This window comes from Hyperoodon ampullatus (assembly GCF_949752795.1).
Source record: "Hyperoodon ampullatus genome assembly, chromosome: 19".
Classification (NCBI taxonomy): domain Eukaryota; kingdom Metazoa; phylum Chordata; class Mammalia; order Artiodactyla; family Ziphiidae; genus Hyperoodon; species Hyperoodon ampullatus.
In genome coordinates, this window is record NC_136932.1 from 3,589,409 (window position 1) to 3,603,980 (window position 14,572).

Here is a 14,572-nt window from a genome sequence, read left to right on the forward strand (position 1 = left end):
CAAATTCCTAGAAATGTACAATCTCTCAAGACTGAATCAGGAAGAAATACAAAACATGAATTGAATCAGTAATTGAATCAGTATTTTAAACACTCCCAAGAAACAAAATTCCAGGACTAGATGGCTTTACAGGTGAATTCTGCCAAACATTTAGCGAAGGGTTAACACCTATCCTTCCCAACTATTCCAAAAAAATTGCAGAGGAAGGAATGCTCTGAACGCATTCTGTGAAGCCAGTATCACCCTGATACCAAAACCAAAGATATAACAAAAAAAGAAAATTACAGGCCAGTATCACTGATGAACATAGATGCAAAAATCCTCAACAAAATATTAGCAAACCAAATCAACAATACATTAAAAGGATCATACACCATGATCAAATGGGATTAATCCCAGAGATGCAAGGATAGTTCAATATCCACAAATCAATCAGTGTGATACACCACATTAACAAATTGAAGAATAAAAATCATATGATCATCATATGTTGCAGAAAAAGATTTTGACAAAATTCAACATCCATTTATGATAAAAACTCTCAGTGAAATGCGTATAGAGGGAATATACCTCAACATAATAAAGGCCATGTACAAGCCTACAGCTAACATCATACTGAATGACAAAAAGCTGAAAGTATTTCCTCTAAGGTCAGGAACAAGATAAGTATGCCCTTGAGGGTGTTATGCTAAGTGAAATAAGTCAGACAGAGAAAGACAAATACTGTATGATTTCACTTATATGTAGAATCTTAAAAACAAAACAAATATGAACAAATATAACTAAACGGAAACAGAGTCATGGATACAGAGAATAAACAGGTGGTAGCCAGAGGGGAGGGTAGTGGGGAGGTGGGAGGAGAGAAATAGGTGAGGGAGATTAAGAGGTACAGACTTCCAGTTACAAAATAAATGAGTCACAGGTATGAAATATACAGTTTGGAGAATATAGCCAATAATTATGTAATATCTTTGTATGCTGACAGATAACTAGACTTATCATGGTAATCATTTTGAGATGTATAGAAATTTTGAATCATTATGTTGTGTGCCAGGAACTAACATAGTGTTTACGTCAATTACACTTCAAAAACAAATAAACAAACTCATAGAAAAAGAGATCAGATTTGCAATTGCCAAAGGTGGAGGGTGGAGGGAGGGGGAACTGGATGAAGGCAGTCAAAAGATGCAGATCTCCAGGGCTTCCCTGGTGGCGCAGTGGTTGAGAGTCCGCCTGCCGATGCAGGGGACACGGGTTCGTGCCCCGGTCCGGGAAGATGCTGCGGAGCGGCTGGGCCCGTGAGCCATGGCTGCTGAGCCTGCGCATCCAGAGCCTGTGCTCTGCAATGGGAGAGGCTGTAACAGTGAGAGGCCCGTGTACCGAAAAAAAAAAAAAAAAAAGATACAGAACTCCAGTCATAAGATAAATAAGTACTAGGAATGTAATGTACATGATAAATATAATTAACACCGCTGTACAGTTTATATGAAAGTTGTTAAGAGAGTAAATCCTTAGAGGTCTTATCACAAGGAAAAAAATTTTTATTTCTTTAATTTTGTGTCTATATGAGATGATAGGTATTCATTGATCTTACTGTGGTAATCATTTCATGGCATATATAAGTCAAATCATTATGCTGTACATCTTAAACTTACATAGTGCTGTATGTCAATTATATCTCAATAAAACTGGAAGGAAAAAAGTGTCTCCTGTAGACAGCATATAATTGGGTCTTGCATTTTTATTCAGTTAGAAAAATCTCTGCTTTTTAATTGAAGTGTTTAATTCATTTACATCTAATATAACTGTTGTTATGGATGGATTTAGGGTCTACCATTTAACTATCTGTTTTGCAATTGGCACTTTTTTTATTACACTTGCTTTTAAAAAAATTAATCAAATGCTTTTAGTATTCCATTTTAATTTCTCTATTTTAAAAAATTGTTCCTCCTTATTTTGTTTGTTAGGGTTGTTCCAGTGATTACAATATGTTCCTTAACTTATCACAGGCTACTCAGAATTAATTTTATACCACTAAAGGGGGTTCATTTTCTCCCCTTCCCCATCCTCTGTTTTATTGCTGTCACATATTTTGCATGTACATATATTATAAACTGTGCAATGCAGTGTTATAATCTGTGCTTTAGCTTGCCAGTTATCTTTTGAAGAAATTAAGAGAAAGAGGAAAAAAGTGATAATATTTTATATTTATCCACATATTTAGCATTTTGGTACCCCTGTAGATCTGAATTTCCCTTTGGTGTCAGTTCCCTTCAGCTTGATGAATTTCATTTAGATTTTTTTTTTTAGAGCAGGTTTGTTAGCAAAAAGTTTTCTCCGTTTTTGTTTATCTGATAAACGTCTTTATTTTGCCTGTACATTTTGACAGCTATTGTCATTGGATATAGAATTCTGGGTTGACAGGTTTTTTTCCCTTTTTCTTTTCAGCACTTTAAATGTGTCATTCTAGTGTCTTCTGGCCTCCATTATTTTTGATGAAAAGTCAACTCTCATTCCTATCATTACTTTCTTATGGGTAATGGGTCATTTTCTCTAGCTTCTTTGAAATTCTTCTCTTTATCTTAGGTTTTCAGCAGTTTGACTATAATTTGCCAGTGTTTAGTTTTCTTTATGTTTATCCTAGTTGAGGTCCACTGAGCTTCTTGAATCTGTAAATTAATATTTTTCATCAAATTTGGGAAATTTTTGACGATTATTTCTTCTGGTACATTTTCTGTCCTATTCTGGTTTTAACCTTCTTCTGAGATTCCAAGTATATGTAAGTTGTGGCATTTGGTGTTTTCTCACAGCCCACTAAGCTTTTTGCCTAAGGGTGCTCCCTTGCCACTCCACCCCACATGGAGTGGGAGTACCTTTAGGTGAAAAGCTATATAAACACAAGTCTCACCCTGCAGTTCCTTTCTTTCAAGGATCAAATCCCCACCAATTTCTGCCTGCTTTTGGCTACTGTTTGATGCCCTAAAATAGTTGCTTTTTAATTTTTTGTCTAATGTTGATAATTCTTATCTATGGGAAAGTCATTCCAACATAAGCTATTCTACTATTACCCAGAAAGCTACCGATTTTTAAAGCATTTATTTTCTGGCTACCCTAGTGAATTCTTACAATTTCTAAAAGTTTTCCAACTTCATAGTTTTAAGCTTATATGTCTTTGGTTATAATATCTGTGCATAATGACTTTTTTTTTTCCTTCTAAGACTTCTTTTTGTCTAGAACCTCCAGAACAATGTTATTTGACAGTGAGAGTAGCTGGAAAAACAATCTTTAATAATAATGACTTTAGTTTTTCAGCCATAAATATGATGCTAGTTTGCGACATATATATTCCTTAGGTTAAGAAGGTATTCTTTTACTTCTATTTAATATAGTTTTGTCACAAATAGATAATAAATATCATCAGAGGTGGTTTTGTCATTTGCCAAGAGGTTTGTATAGACTTCTCTTTTAACCTATTAAATAAATATCTAATAAATCAGTAATATTGAAACATCTTTATATTCCCAGGATAAACTATATTATTCTTTTAATATACTGCTAGGTGTGATCTACTAGTATTTTATTTAGGATTTTGTGTCTGTATTAACTTTATTTTTTAATTCTATTTTTAAAATTTAAAAAAACTTTTTCTTTTATATTGGAGTATAGCTGATTAACAATGCTGTGTTATTCCTGTCCTGCATAGCATAGGGAGATCAGCTTGGTGCTTTGTGACCACCTAGAGGGGTGGGATAGGGAGGGTGGGAGGGAGACGCAAGAGGGAGGGGGATATGGGGATATATGTATACATAAAGCTGATTCACTTTGTTATACAGCAACAACTAACACAACATTGTACAGCAACTATACTCCAATAAAGATGTTAAAAAAAAAAACAAAACCCCTCCCCAATGCTGTGTTAGTTTCAGGCGCACAGCAAAGTGACTCAGCCATACACACACATGCATCCATTCCCCTTCAAATTCTCTTCCCATCTAGGTCATCTCATAATACCAAGCAGACTTCCCTGTGCTTACACAGTAGGTCCCCCGTTGGCCATCCATTTAAAACATAGCAGTATGTACATGCCAATTCTAAACTCCCTAACTATCCCCGCCCCCCACCCTTCCCTCTATATTAACTTTAAACTGATTCCTTTTAGTGCTCTTTTAGAACTGTGGTTATGCTAGGTTATACCAAATGATTTGAGAAGTTTCTCATAATTTGAGAATTATGTTCTGGAATAATTTATATAGAACAAGAATTATTCATTACTTAAAGGTTTGAAAAACATCAAAAAACTACATTAATATGAACTTAAAAAAACATTTAGCAACCTTTTCTTCTTTTCCCCTGATTATTAGCCTGTTCAGGATTCAGGTTTTCCATTTCTCAATTCAGTTTTAGAAATTTATATTTTTCTCAGAAACTTTCATGGAGATTTTCATATTTATTTGCATGGCACTTTATTTTGTTTACATAGCACTTTGTTTTTGAAATAATCTTTTAAAGGGATAAAAGTGATGCCCACTATCATAAAATTTAAATATGCATAAAAACACAAAAAAGAAAATTAAAATAACTTGAAATGTCACCAACTTTATGAAATATTTCATTATCTTTAAAAAATTTTTGTGTTTGTTATTGCTTCTTTTTATTCTACCTCATTTCTGTGTATTTGTGCGTTCTCTCCTTTTTCCTTGATTACATTTGCTGATGATATATCAATTTATTGGATTTCCCCCTCACTTCTGAAAAGTCCCAGCTCTTATATTTATTTAGCATTTGTATATATTTTTTTCTCACTATTTTTAAGTTCAGTGGTTTTGTAACCACTAAGCTGTGCAATGGAACCCTTTTCAAAATTGAAATCTTATGTGAAATCCCAGTGTTTCACTCACTTGACCCCACCCCAACCCCAACTCCTTCTCTTTCTTATCAGACGCTTATGACTACAGAGAGCACTGTTAGACAACCACTGTTCTGACTTATTAATTCTGCTTTTATCTTTATTGTTTCTTTTCTCCTCCTTTCCATAGGCTGGTTTATTGCTCTTTTCTGATTTTTTGAATTTGGTGCTTATTGTATTTCTTTTCATTCTTTTTTATTTAATATTGGAAATATTGAAGTCTACAAATCTGTCACTCTGTACAATGCTGGTCACATTTTATAATATTTTACACAGACTGTTTTCTCAGTACGTGGTAATTATAGTAATTATAATTTCACAATTATTGTCATCAGTGATATATAACCTTATGAATTTTATCTGTTTTGCTACCTTTTTCTCTTTTTTCTATATTTTATTATATTGAATATTTTTAAAATCTTTTGTTCTACTTTTATTACATTAGTGTTTGAAAAATCATAGTTAAACCCATTTGCTTTAATTATCATTGTCCAGGATGGAATAGTACCCATTAGCCCTATGTAAATAAGTAATTTAACATGTTTTTCTTCTTCTCTATTCCTTTTCTAACTGCATTCAGATGCTTATTACATTCTTTTGACAAACGTCTTAATTAAGAATTACTTTTTAAAATAAGTTTTAAAATATACTTAACCACAAGTATCTAGATTTAACTTATTTTGCTGTTTTGAATTTCATCACCACCTCTTTCTGTTGATCAGTGTGTCCTTGAAAAGATTTTCTTCAGGAAAGAATGTAGGTGGTAGAAATTCAGAGCCACAACTGTTTGAAAATGTTTTGCTAGCCTCCTTCATGTTATATAACCAACATCTTGACTATACTTAGAATTCTTTTTTTTTTTTTTTTTGCTGTACGCGGGCCTCTCACTGTTGTGGCCTCTCCCATTGCGGAGCACAGGCTCCGGACGCGCAGGCTCAGCGGCCATGGCTCATGGGCCCAGCCGCTCTGCGGCATGTGGGATCTTCCCGGACCAGGGCACGAACCCGTGTCCCCTGCATCGGCAGGCAGACTCCCAACCACTGCGGCACCAGGAAGCCCTGCTTAGAATTCTTGAGCACGGTATTTTTCCTTAAAAGCACTGTAAAACTTTCATCTTCTAGTGCTTATTTTGTGGAGAGGCCATTTTGACTCTTATTTTGTAGACTACTTATTTTTTCCCATGTCGGTGCTTGAGGAATGTTTTCATTTTCCATCAGTTTTGAAATTTCAGAAGGATATGCGTAGATGTTGTAATTTGTTCATTTATACATTCTTTTTGTGTGTGTGTGTGTGGTATGCGGGCCTCTTACTGTTGTGGCATCTCCCATTGCGGAGCACAGGCTCCGGACACGCAGGCTCAGTGGCCATGGCTCACGGGTCCAGCCGCTCCGCGGCATGTGGGATCCTCCTGGACCAGGGCACGAACCCGTGTCCCCTGCATGGGCAGGCAGACTCTCAACCACTGTGCCACCAGGGAAGCCCCATTTATATTTTTTAACAGCTTCATTGAGATATAGTTCGTATGCCATACACCCTACCCATTTAAAGTGTACAATCCAATGGCTTTTAGTATAGTATTCACAGAGTTGTGCAATCATCACCAAGGTAAATTTTAGAACATTTTAATCATCCCCAAAGAAAACTTGAACCCCCTTAGCTTTCATTCTCCAATCTGCCTCCAGTTCTCCCACAGCCCTAGGCATCCACTAACCTACTTTCTGTTTCTATAGATTTTTGCCTATCCTGTATATTTCATGTAAATGGAATTACATAATATGTAGCCCTTGTGACTCATTTCTTTTGTTTGGCGAAATAATGATTTCAGAGATTTATTTGTATTGTAGCATTTCATTTTTTATTGCTGAATAATATTCCATTATATAGATATGCCATATTTTATTTATCTATTCATCAGCCGATGGACATTTGGGTTTTGTCCACATATTGGCTATTAAGAATAATGCTGCTCAGAAGACCTAAATAGACATTTCTCCAAAGAAGATATACAGATTGCCAACAAATACATGAAAGGATGCTCAACATCACTAATCATTAGAGAAGTGCAAATCAAAACTACAATGAGGTATCACCTCACACCAGTCAGAATGGCCATCACCAAAAAATCTACAAACAAGAAATGCTGGAGAGGGTGTGGAGAAAAGGGAACCCTCTTGCACTGTTGGTGGGAATGGAAATTTATACAGCCACTATGGAGAACGGTATGGAGGTTCCTTAAAAAACTGAAAATAGAACTACCATACGATCCAGCAATCCCACTCCTGGGCATATACCCTGAGAAAACCATAATTCAAAAAGAGACATGTACCACAGTGTTCATCACAGTACTATTTACAATAGCCAGGACATGAAAGCAACCTAAGTGTCCATCAACAGATGAATGGATAAAGAAGATGTGGCACATATATACAATGGAATATTACTCAGCCATAAAAAGAAACGAAATTGAGTTATTTGTAGTGAGGTGGATGGACCTAGAATCTGTAATACAGAGTGAAGTAAGTCAGAAAGAGAAAAACAAATACCGTATGCTAACACATATATATGGAATCTAAAAAAAAAAAAAAGGTTCTGATGAACCTAGGGGCAGGACAGGAATAAAGACGTCGATGTACAGAACAGACTTGAGGACATGGGGAGGGGGAAGGGTAAGCTGGGACGAAGTGAGAGAGTGGCATGGACATATATACACTACCAAGTGTAAAACAGATAGCTAGTGAGAAGCAGCTGCATGGCACAGGGAGATCAGCTCGGTGCTTTGTGACCACCTAGAGGGGTGGGATAGGGAGGGTAGGAGGGAGATGCAAGAGGGAGGGGATATGGGGATATATGTATATGTATAGCTGATTCACTTTGTTATACATCAGAAACTAGCACAACATTGTAAAGCAATTTTACTCCAATAAAGATGTTTAAAAAAATAATGCTGCTATGAACATTTGTGTACAAGTTTTTGTTTGAACACCTGTTTTCATTTCTCTTGGGCAATATCTAGTAGTGGAATTGCTTGGTCATATGGTAACTCTCTGTTCAGCCTTTTGAGGAACTGCCAGTTCCTCAAAATGGCAGCACCATTTTATATTCCCACTGGCAATGTATGAGGGTCCTAATTTCTCTCCATCTTCAACAGCACTTGTTATTGTCCATCTTCTTAACTGTAGCCGTCCTAGTGGATGTAAAGTGGTACCTCATTGTGGTTCATTTTCCTGGTATCAACTGATGTTGAGCATCTTTTCATTTGTTTATTGGTCATTTGTATATCTTCTTCGGATAAATGTCTATTTAGATCCTCTGCTTGTTTTAAGATTGGGTTATTTGTCTTTTTATTATTGAGTTGTAAGAGCTTTTTATATTTCTGCATATGTTTCCTATCAGATATATGATTTGCAAAATTTTTCTCACTTTCTTGATAGCACCCTTTGAACCATAATAGTTTTTCTTTTTTTTAAGTCTTTATTGAATTTGTTACAATATTGCTTCTGTTTTATGTTTTGGTGTTTTGGCTGTGAGGCATATGGGATTTTAGTTCCCCGAGCAGGGATCGAATCCGCACCACCTGCATTGGAAGGTGAAGTCTTAACCACAGGACCACCGGAGAAGTCCCCAGTAGTTTTTCATTTTTGATGTCCAATTTTTTCTTTTGTTGCTTTTTCTTTTGGCATATCTAAGAAACTATTATCTAATCCAAGGTCACAAGGATTTATGCCTATTTTCTTCTAATAGTTTTAGCTTTTACTTTTTATTAACTCAAAATGTGATCCATTTTGAGTTAATTTTTGTATATTGTGTGAGGTAGGTGTCCAACTTCATTTTTTTGCATGTGGATATTCAGTTGTTCCAGCACCATTTGTTGAAAAAACTATTCTTTTCCATTGAATTGTCTTCGCATCCTTATCAAAAATTTATTGACTATAAATGTGAGGGATTACTTCTAAATTCCTAATTCTTTTCCTTTGACCTGTATGTTTGTTTTTATGCCAGTACTGTATTGTCTTGATTACTGTTGCTTTGTAGTAAGTTTTGAAATCAGAAAATGTGAATCCTCCAAATTTGTTCTTCTTTTTCAAAATTGTTTTAGATATTCTGGGGCCCTTGGATTTCCAAATGAATCATAGGATTAGCTTGTCAATTTCTGCAAAAAAACCAACTGAGATTTTTATAGAGATTGAATTGAATCTTTAGATTAATATGGAAATATTCCCATATTAATAGCAGTAAGTCTCATATATGAACATGAGATTCTTCCCATTTATTTAGGCCTTTAATTTCTTTCAATAATATTTTGTAGTTTTCAGAGTTTAAGTTTTATACTTCTCTTGCTAAATTTATTCCTAAGTATTTAATTCTGTTTTACGTTATCTTAAATGGAAGTTTCCTAATTTAATTTTCATTTTTTCATTGCTGCGATATAGAAATACAACTGATTTTTAAAAATATTTATTTATTGGCTGCACTGGGTCTTCATTGCAGCACGCGGGCTTCTCTAGTTGTGGCGTGCGGGCTCCAGAGTGCGCAGACTCTCTAGGTGTGGCTTGCAGGCTTAGCTGCCCTGAGGCTTGTGGATCTTAGTTCCCCAACCAGGGATCGAACCCACCTCCCCTGCATTGGAAGGTGGATTCTTAACCACTGGACCACCAGGGAAGTCCCATTACAACTGATTTTTGTGTATTAATCTTGTATCCTGCAAACTTACTGAACTCATTTATTAGACCTAATAGTTTTTCAATGCATTCCTTAGGGTTTTCTATATACAAGATTATGTCATCTGCAAGTAGAGATAGTTTTACCTCTTCCTTTCTAATTTAGACTCTTTTAATTTCATTTCTTGCATAATTGCCCTGGCCAGCACCAGTACAATGTTAAGTATAAGTGGTGAGAGGAGGCAGCTTGTCTTGCTGCTGATCTTAGAAGCAGGGAGGAAGCATTCAGTCTTTCACTTGTTGACCTAAAACAATCAAACAACCAGCTATTTTACCAGCAAAATGGGTTTATTTGGGAACAGCAAAGACTTGCAATTCAGGACGTGCAATCTATGGTGATCCACAGGCAAATCCAGAGAACAAAAAAGAGGAACTTTCTTTTATAGAGGAGAAGAAGGAGTTGGGAGGGGCTATTATAAACCAAGAGTCCATTGGAGAAAACTGGGAGTTCAAAGTGTAATGGCTTTTCATTGGCTGAGTTGTGTAACAGTCTCTCATTGGCTGGGCTCTTGCAGGGCAAGGAGAAATTTTTCCTTCCTCCTTCTGGGTAGTAAAGTATCAACATTCTTCCTGTTGAGGATACAAAGTTACATCTCTTCCTATTGGGTCTGCAGTTGACATCTATGGGTAGGGCGTGAGCACTCCCTCTTCTGGTATCCTGACTTACTTAAAATGAGGGTTCTATTTATTAATTTTCACACACCATTGTGATGTTAGTGGGTTTTTTGTAGATGGTCTTTATGAGGCTGAGGAAATTTCCTTCTATTCCTAGTTTGTTGAGTGTTTTTTTATCATGAAGTGCTGTTGAATTTTGTCAAATGCTTTTTCTGCATCTATTGAGATGATCACATGGTCTTTGTCCTTTATCCTGTTAATATGGTATATTACATTAATTGATAGCATTTATTTTTTTACCTTTTAATTAAACTTCTCATTTTTTCATTCTTTAGCCGTTAGAGGAACTTGGAGGAACCTATTAAATGACATATGCAATAAATGTGATGCAGGTCTTGGAAGTTGATGGTGGTCCTCAGTGAAATTTTTATTTCCAGAACTTCATCAAAAGTACATCTTATACCCCATCAGAAGTTCTTGTAATGGCTATCTAAGATTTTTTTGTTTGGTGTTGTTGAGTGGTGTGAATGTAAAACAAAATTTTAAGTATGCTTATGTAACCCAACTGTATAAATTCATAACATTATCTTGATAGTATATATAATACAGTTTCATATTTTTGGAAGTGGAAAATTTTAACCATGTTATTTATATGCTTTTTAGGGATTATAATTCTTTTATGCATAATAAAGTGTATAGCTAGCATTTCTGGCAATTATAATCATTATCAGTGTATTTTGTCTTTGAAAATTTGTAAATGCCCCCCCAATTTCTTTCAACATAACATCATTTGTTCCATATTATATATTTCTATCATGTATAGAAACAATATATAATTATGCTCACATAGTTGCAGTTTCCTCCTCTTGGACACATTTTTCCTTTTCCATGTGGATTCCTTCAATTGGTTGCATTGTCATTTTCATTAATGATGCATCTGCTGATTAATTTTTCTTCTTTGAATGCCTGCCCTTTTTGTTCTTGATTTTGCAGTTCAGCTCTATTTTAAATTTCAGTTCTATTTACTGGTATTTCTCTCTAGCTTCTGTTGGCTTGTGACTTGTTTGTAATGTTTACACGTTTATGAAACTGACAGTCCATCCTCTGCCATCGGTGATAATTAATATTTAAATATTTCTTTAAGATGGTTTAGAAAATAATTATTTCTTATGGTTAATATATGCATTAGCTTTCTAAATTCATAGCAAGGTCTTGGATTATCAGAAAATGTCATTTACAGGCATATATAAAGTTTTGTTTATTTTTTATTCTGGTGAAATATATGTAGCATAAAATTTACCATTTTAACCACTATTAAGTGTACAGTTCTGTGGCATTAATTACATTCACCTTGTTCTGCAACTTTCAAGTCTTTAAAGAGAAAATAATACCCATTTCTTAGTCCTTCAGATTTTCCTCCTTCTCCCTTAGTACTTTTTCTTTTCCATTGATCAACTTTCCTTTCCTTTTAGATACTGAGGAGTTCCTGGGAGAAGTTTTGCGGAATGAGAGCCTCAGTGCTGGTGCAAGGGACAACAGAGACCATATTCTACGGGGCTTGCAGCAAATCAAAGCTAGGTTTGTATAAACCGGTTCCATTATTCTTCTTTATAAGCTTTAAAACAATTTATAATCAGTAAAATCTACTTTAATTGTATATAAATTAGCAAAGTAAGACACACCTATCATAGTTCTTTATGCTTGGTAGAGGCTTAATAAATGTGTACTGAATTGCATTGGAGGTAGGCAGGCATATTTAGGGTAGTTTACCAAAATGGAAATATTTTGATAATTATGTTAAAAAAATTATTCTGCTTTCAGCTTTGGATTGTTATGTTAGTCTTTATTGAACACTTTTGCAAAATGTGTGAAAAACTAAATATTTATGCTTGTCCAAATTACTGAAAGGGAAGATGTTAAACTGTATGAGGTAATTTTCATTAGGATTTTTGGTCTTGATTTTATATCCACATCTCCTTTCCTAATAGAAAACTTAAACTGGACTTATCCAGTTGATTCTCTGAGCACAGTAGAATGTCTTAGTCTCAGACTGATTGGAATATCATGCTCATTAAGTTTTTGGTTTTTTAAAATTAAAAGCCCTGACCTAATTTGTACCTTTTAGAATGTGAGCACCTGACAGATGCATACACTTGCTTGATGGTGGAAGAAATAAAAATTTTCCTTTACAATATATTTCCTGACCACCTCTTGCTTGAAATGTGGTAACTGAACGAGAGTTGGGGATAAGAGAGTGTTACTTTATGTGTTTTCCAACTTGGAGGCAATGTGATTCAGAATGATTGAACTGAGTACTCTTAGTAAAGGGAGAGCAACCGCAGGGATATGCCTGGGATTTGGTTTTTTGTTTGTTTTTTTGGCTGCACCGTGTGGGATTTTAGTTCCCCGCGTTGGGAGCATGGAGTTTGTTTTTTGTTGTTGTTGTTGTTGTTGTTGTTTTTTGACTGTGTTGGGTCTTAGTTGCCACACGTGGGCTTTCTCTAGCTGCAGCGAGCAGTGGCTACTGTTCGTTGCGGTGCGCGGGCTTCCCATTGAGGTGGCCTCTCCTGTTGCGTAGCACGGGCTCCAGGCACATGGGCTTCAGTAGTTGTGGCACGTGGGCTTCAGTAGTTGTGGCTCATGGGCTCTAGAGTGCAGGCTCAGTAGTTGTGGCGCACAGACTTAGTTGCTCCACGGCATGTGGGATCTTCCCGGACCAGGGATCGAACCTGTGTCCCCTGCATGGGCAGGCAGATTCTTTATCCCCTGCGCCACCAGGGAAGCCTGGGAGCACGGAGTCTTAACCACTGGACCACCAGGAAAGTCCTTATACCTGGAATTTAATTTGTGTGGCTGACCAATCTTAGCATCTACTTTAGAAGCCTCATTGAAACTCCTTAGAAGCAAGCAAGGAGTTTTATCCTTTCAAAGGGCACAGCCAGAATATATTCCTTCCAGGAATGTGAGTGAACCTCACTAGATGCCCTGCTGTATCTTAATCGATCTTTCCTGCTGGCTAATTAAACATCACTTTTACTCAGCAACTGGGGACTGTGTAATTATCAGCCTGGGTTGCCCTGAATAATTGAAACAAACAGAATGCAAAAGATGGGAGCTTTTTGCAAAATGAGAATATCTATAATTTATGGTAGGCTGGAAGAGTGTTTAAAACAAACTTCCCCATAATGTTACTTTATTATTAGATATGTTTAGGCTTAGTTGTATACCTGAAGGCTCAGTTAGTAACTTATAGAATTTTTTATCTTTTTAATACAAAGTTGACCTTTGTATTTTAGGATTATTATAAGGATGACACGAAGAACAAAAGTAGAATTATTTTAAACTGTATTATAGGGAGAGGGTTGCCCGTAATATAATTGTGTATATTGTATTAATGGTATAAACGGTGATACCATTTAATGGTGTTAATGGTATAAATCTGTGATAAGGAATGTAAAAACAATTTTACTGCATCTGTAGAGACAAATATACAATGAGTAGGAATTCTCCTTTCCCATATTTGTACCACAGAACTTGGAAAGGACTAAATTTCGATCTGAAATTGATAATAAAAGGTGATTTTGTGGTGACTCACTGTTATCACTTACATATTACTTCTTAGTCCTCTTTTTAAGTGCATACACACACTCATACACACATACCCATGCTCGCCACACATACCCATGCTCTCGCACACATAGAAGCTGTATTTGTTATGAGGTAGAGAGGGTTCCTTGTTCTCAAAGGACTTGCTGTGTGGTTTGTGGGATAGACATTCAGGAAATAATCAGCAGGAGTTTTAGGAAACATCTGCATTGTTGATGGGAGCTTTCTGTTCATTGATTTGTTGCAAGAAAGATGACACTTTATTTAGAATTTCATAATTACCAGATCAGGAGGAAATGAGGAGCCAGAAATTAGATACTGTACAAGAAAATGGAAAAATGAGGCTTTCCCTTGGCAAGCTGTTTGAAATTGTCTTACATTTGTCCATTCAATCATCATCCCGTTAATGTAACCCTTGTCTTACTGAATCTACTTTTTCAGCCACGTTGCATCTATAGCCCCATATAGCTGGTTGATGTTATGCCTGTATTGATACCAGCTGGTTTGAAAGCACTGAAAGCTGGTACAATGCCAGCCACATTTACTTTTTTGTGTGGAAGTTGTATCTCTCCCAGAGGCTGGGTGTGAAAAGAAATTTGGAAGTCATCAAACTTGAGAGTTAAATGTATATGGCAAGTTGCCAAGTAGCATCAAAAGAATTAAAGTCACTTAAAAAGTTTTATCTTTAGTCATATTAAAGCAATAAAATTTTAGGGGTTTGGTAAAT

At 35.8% G+C, this 14,572-nt stretch overlaps 1 protein-coding gene across 1 annotated transcript in view; it reads left to right on the top strand.

Annotated features, from left to right (window-relative positions):
- The window catches only part of SKAP1 (src kinase associated phosphoprotein 1), a gene marked incomplete at both ends in the record, with an annotated part of 284,039 nt that overhangs the window by 23,508 nt on the left and 245,959 nt on the right, over positions 1-14,572 (top strand). The window contains one exon of the mRNA XM_079725971.1: positions 11,712-11,817. Coding sequence (XP_079582097.1) covers positions 11,712-11,817 — 106 coding nt within the window. The remainder of the gene's footprint in view (positions 1-11,711; positions 11,818-14,572) is intronic.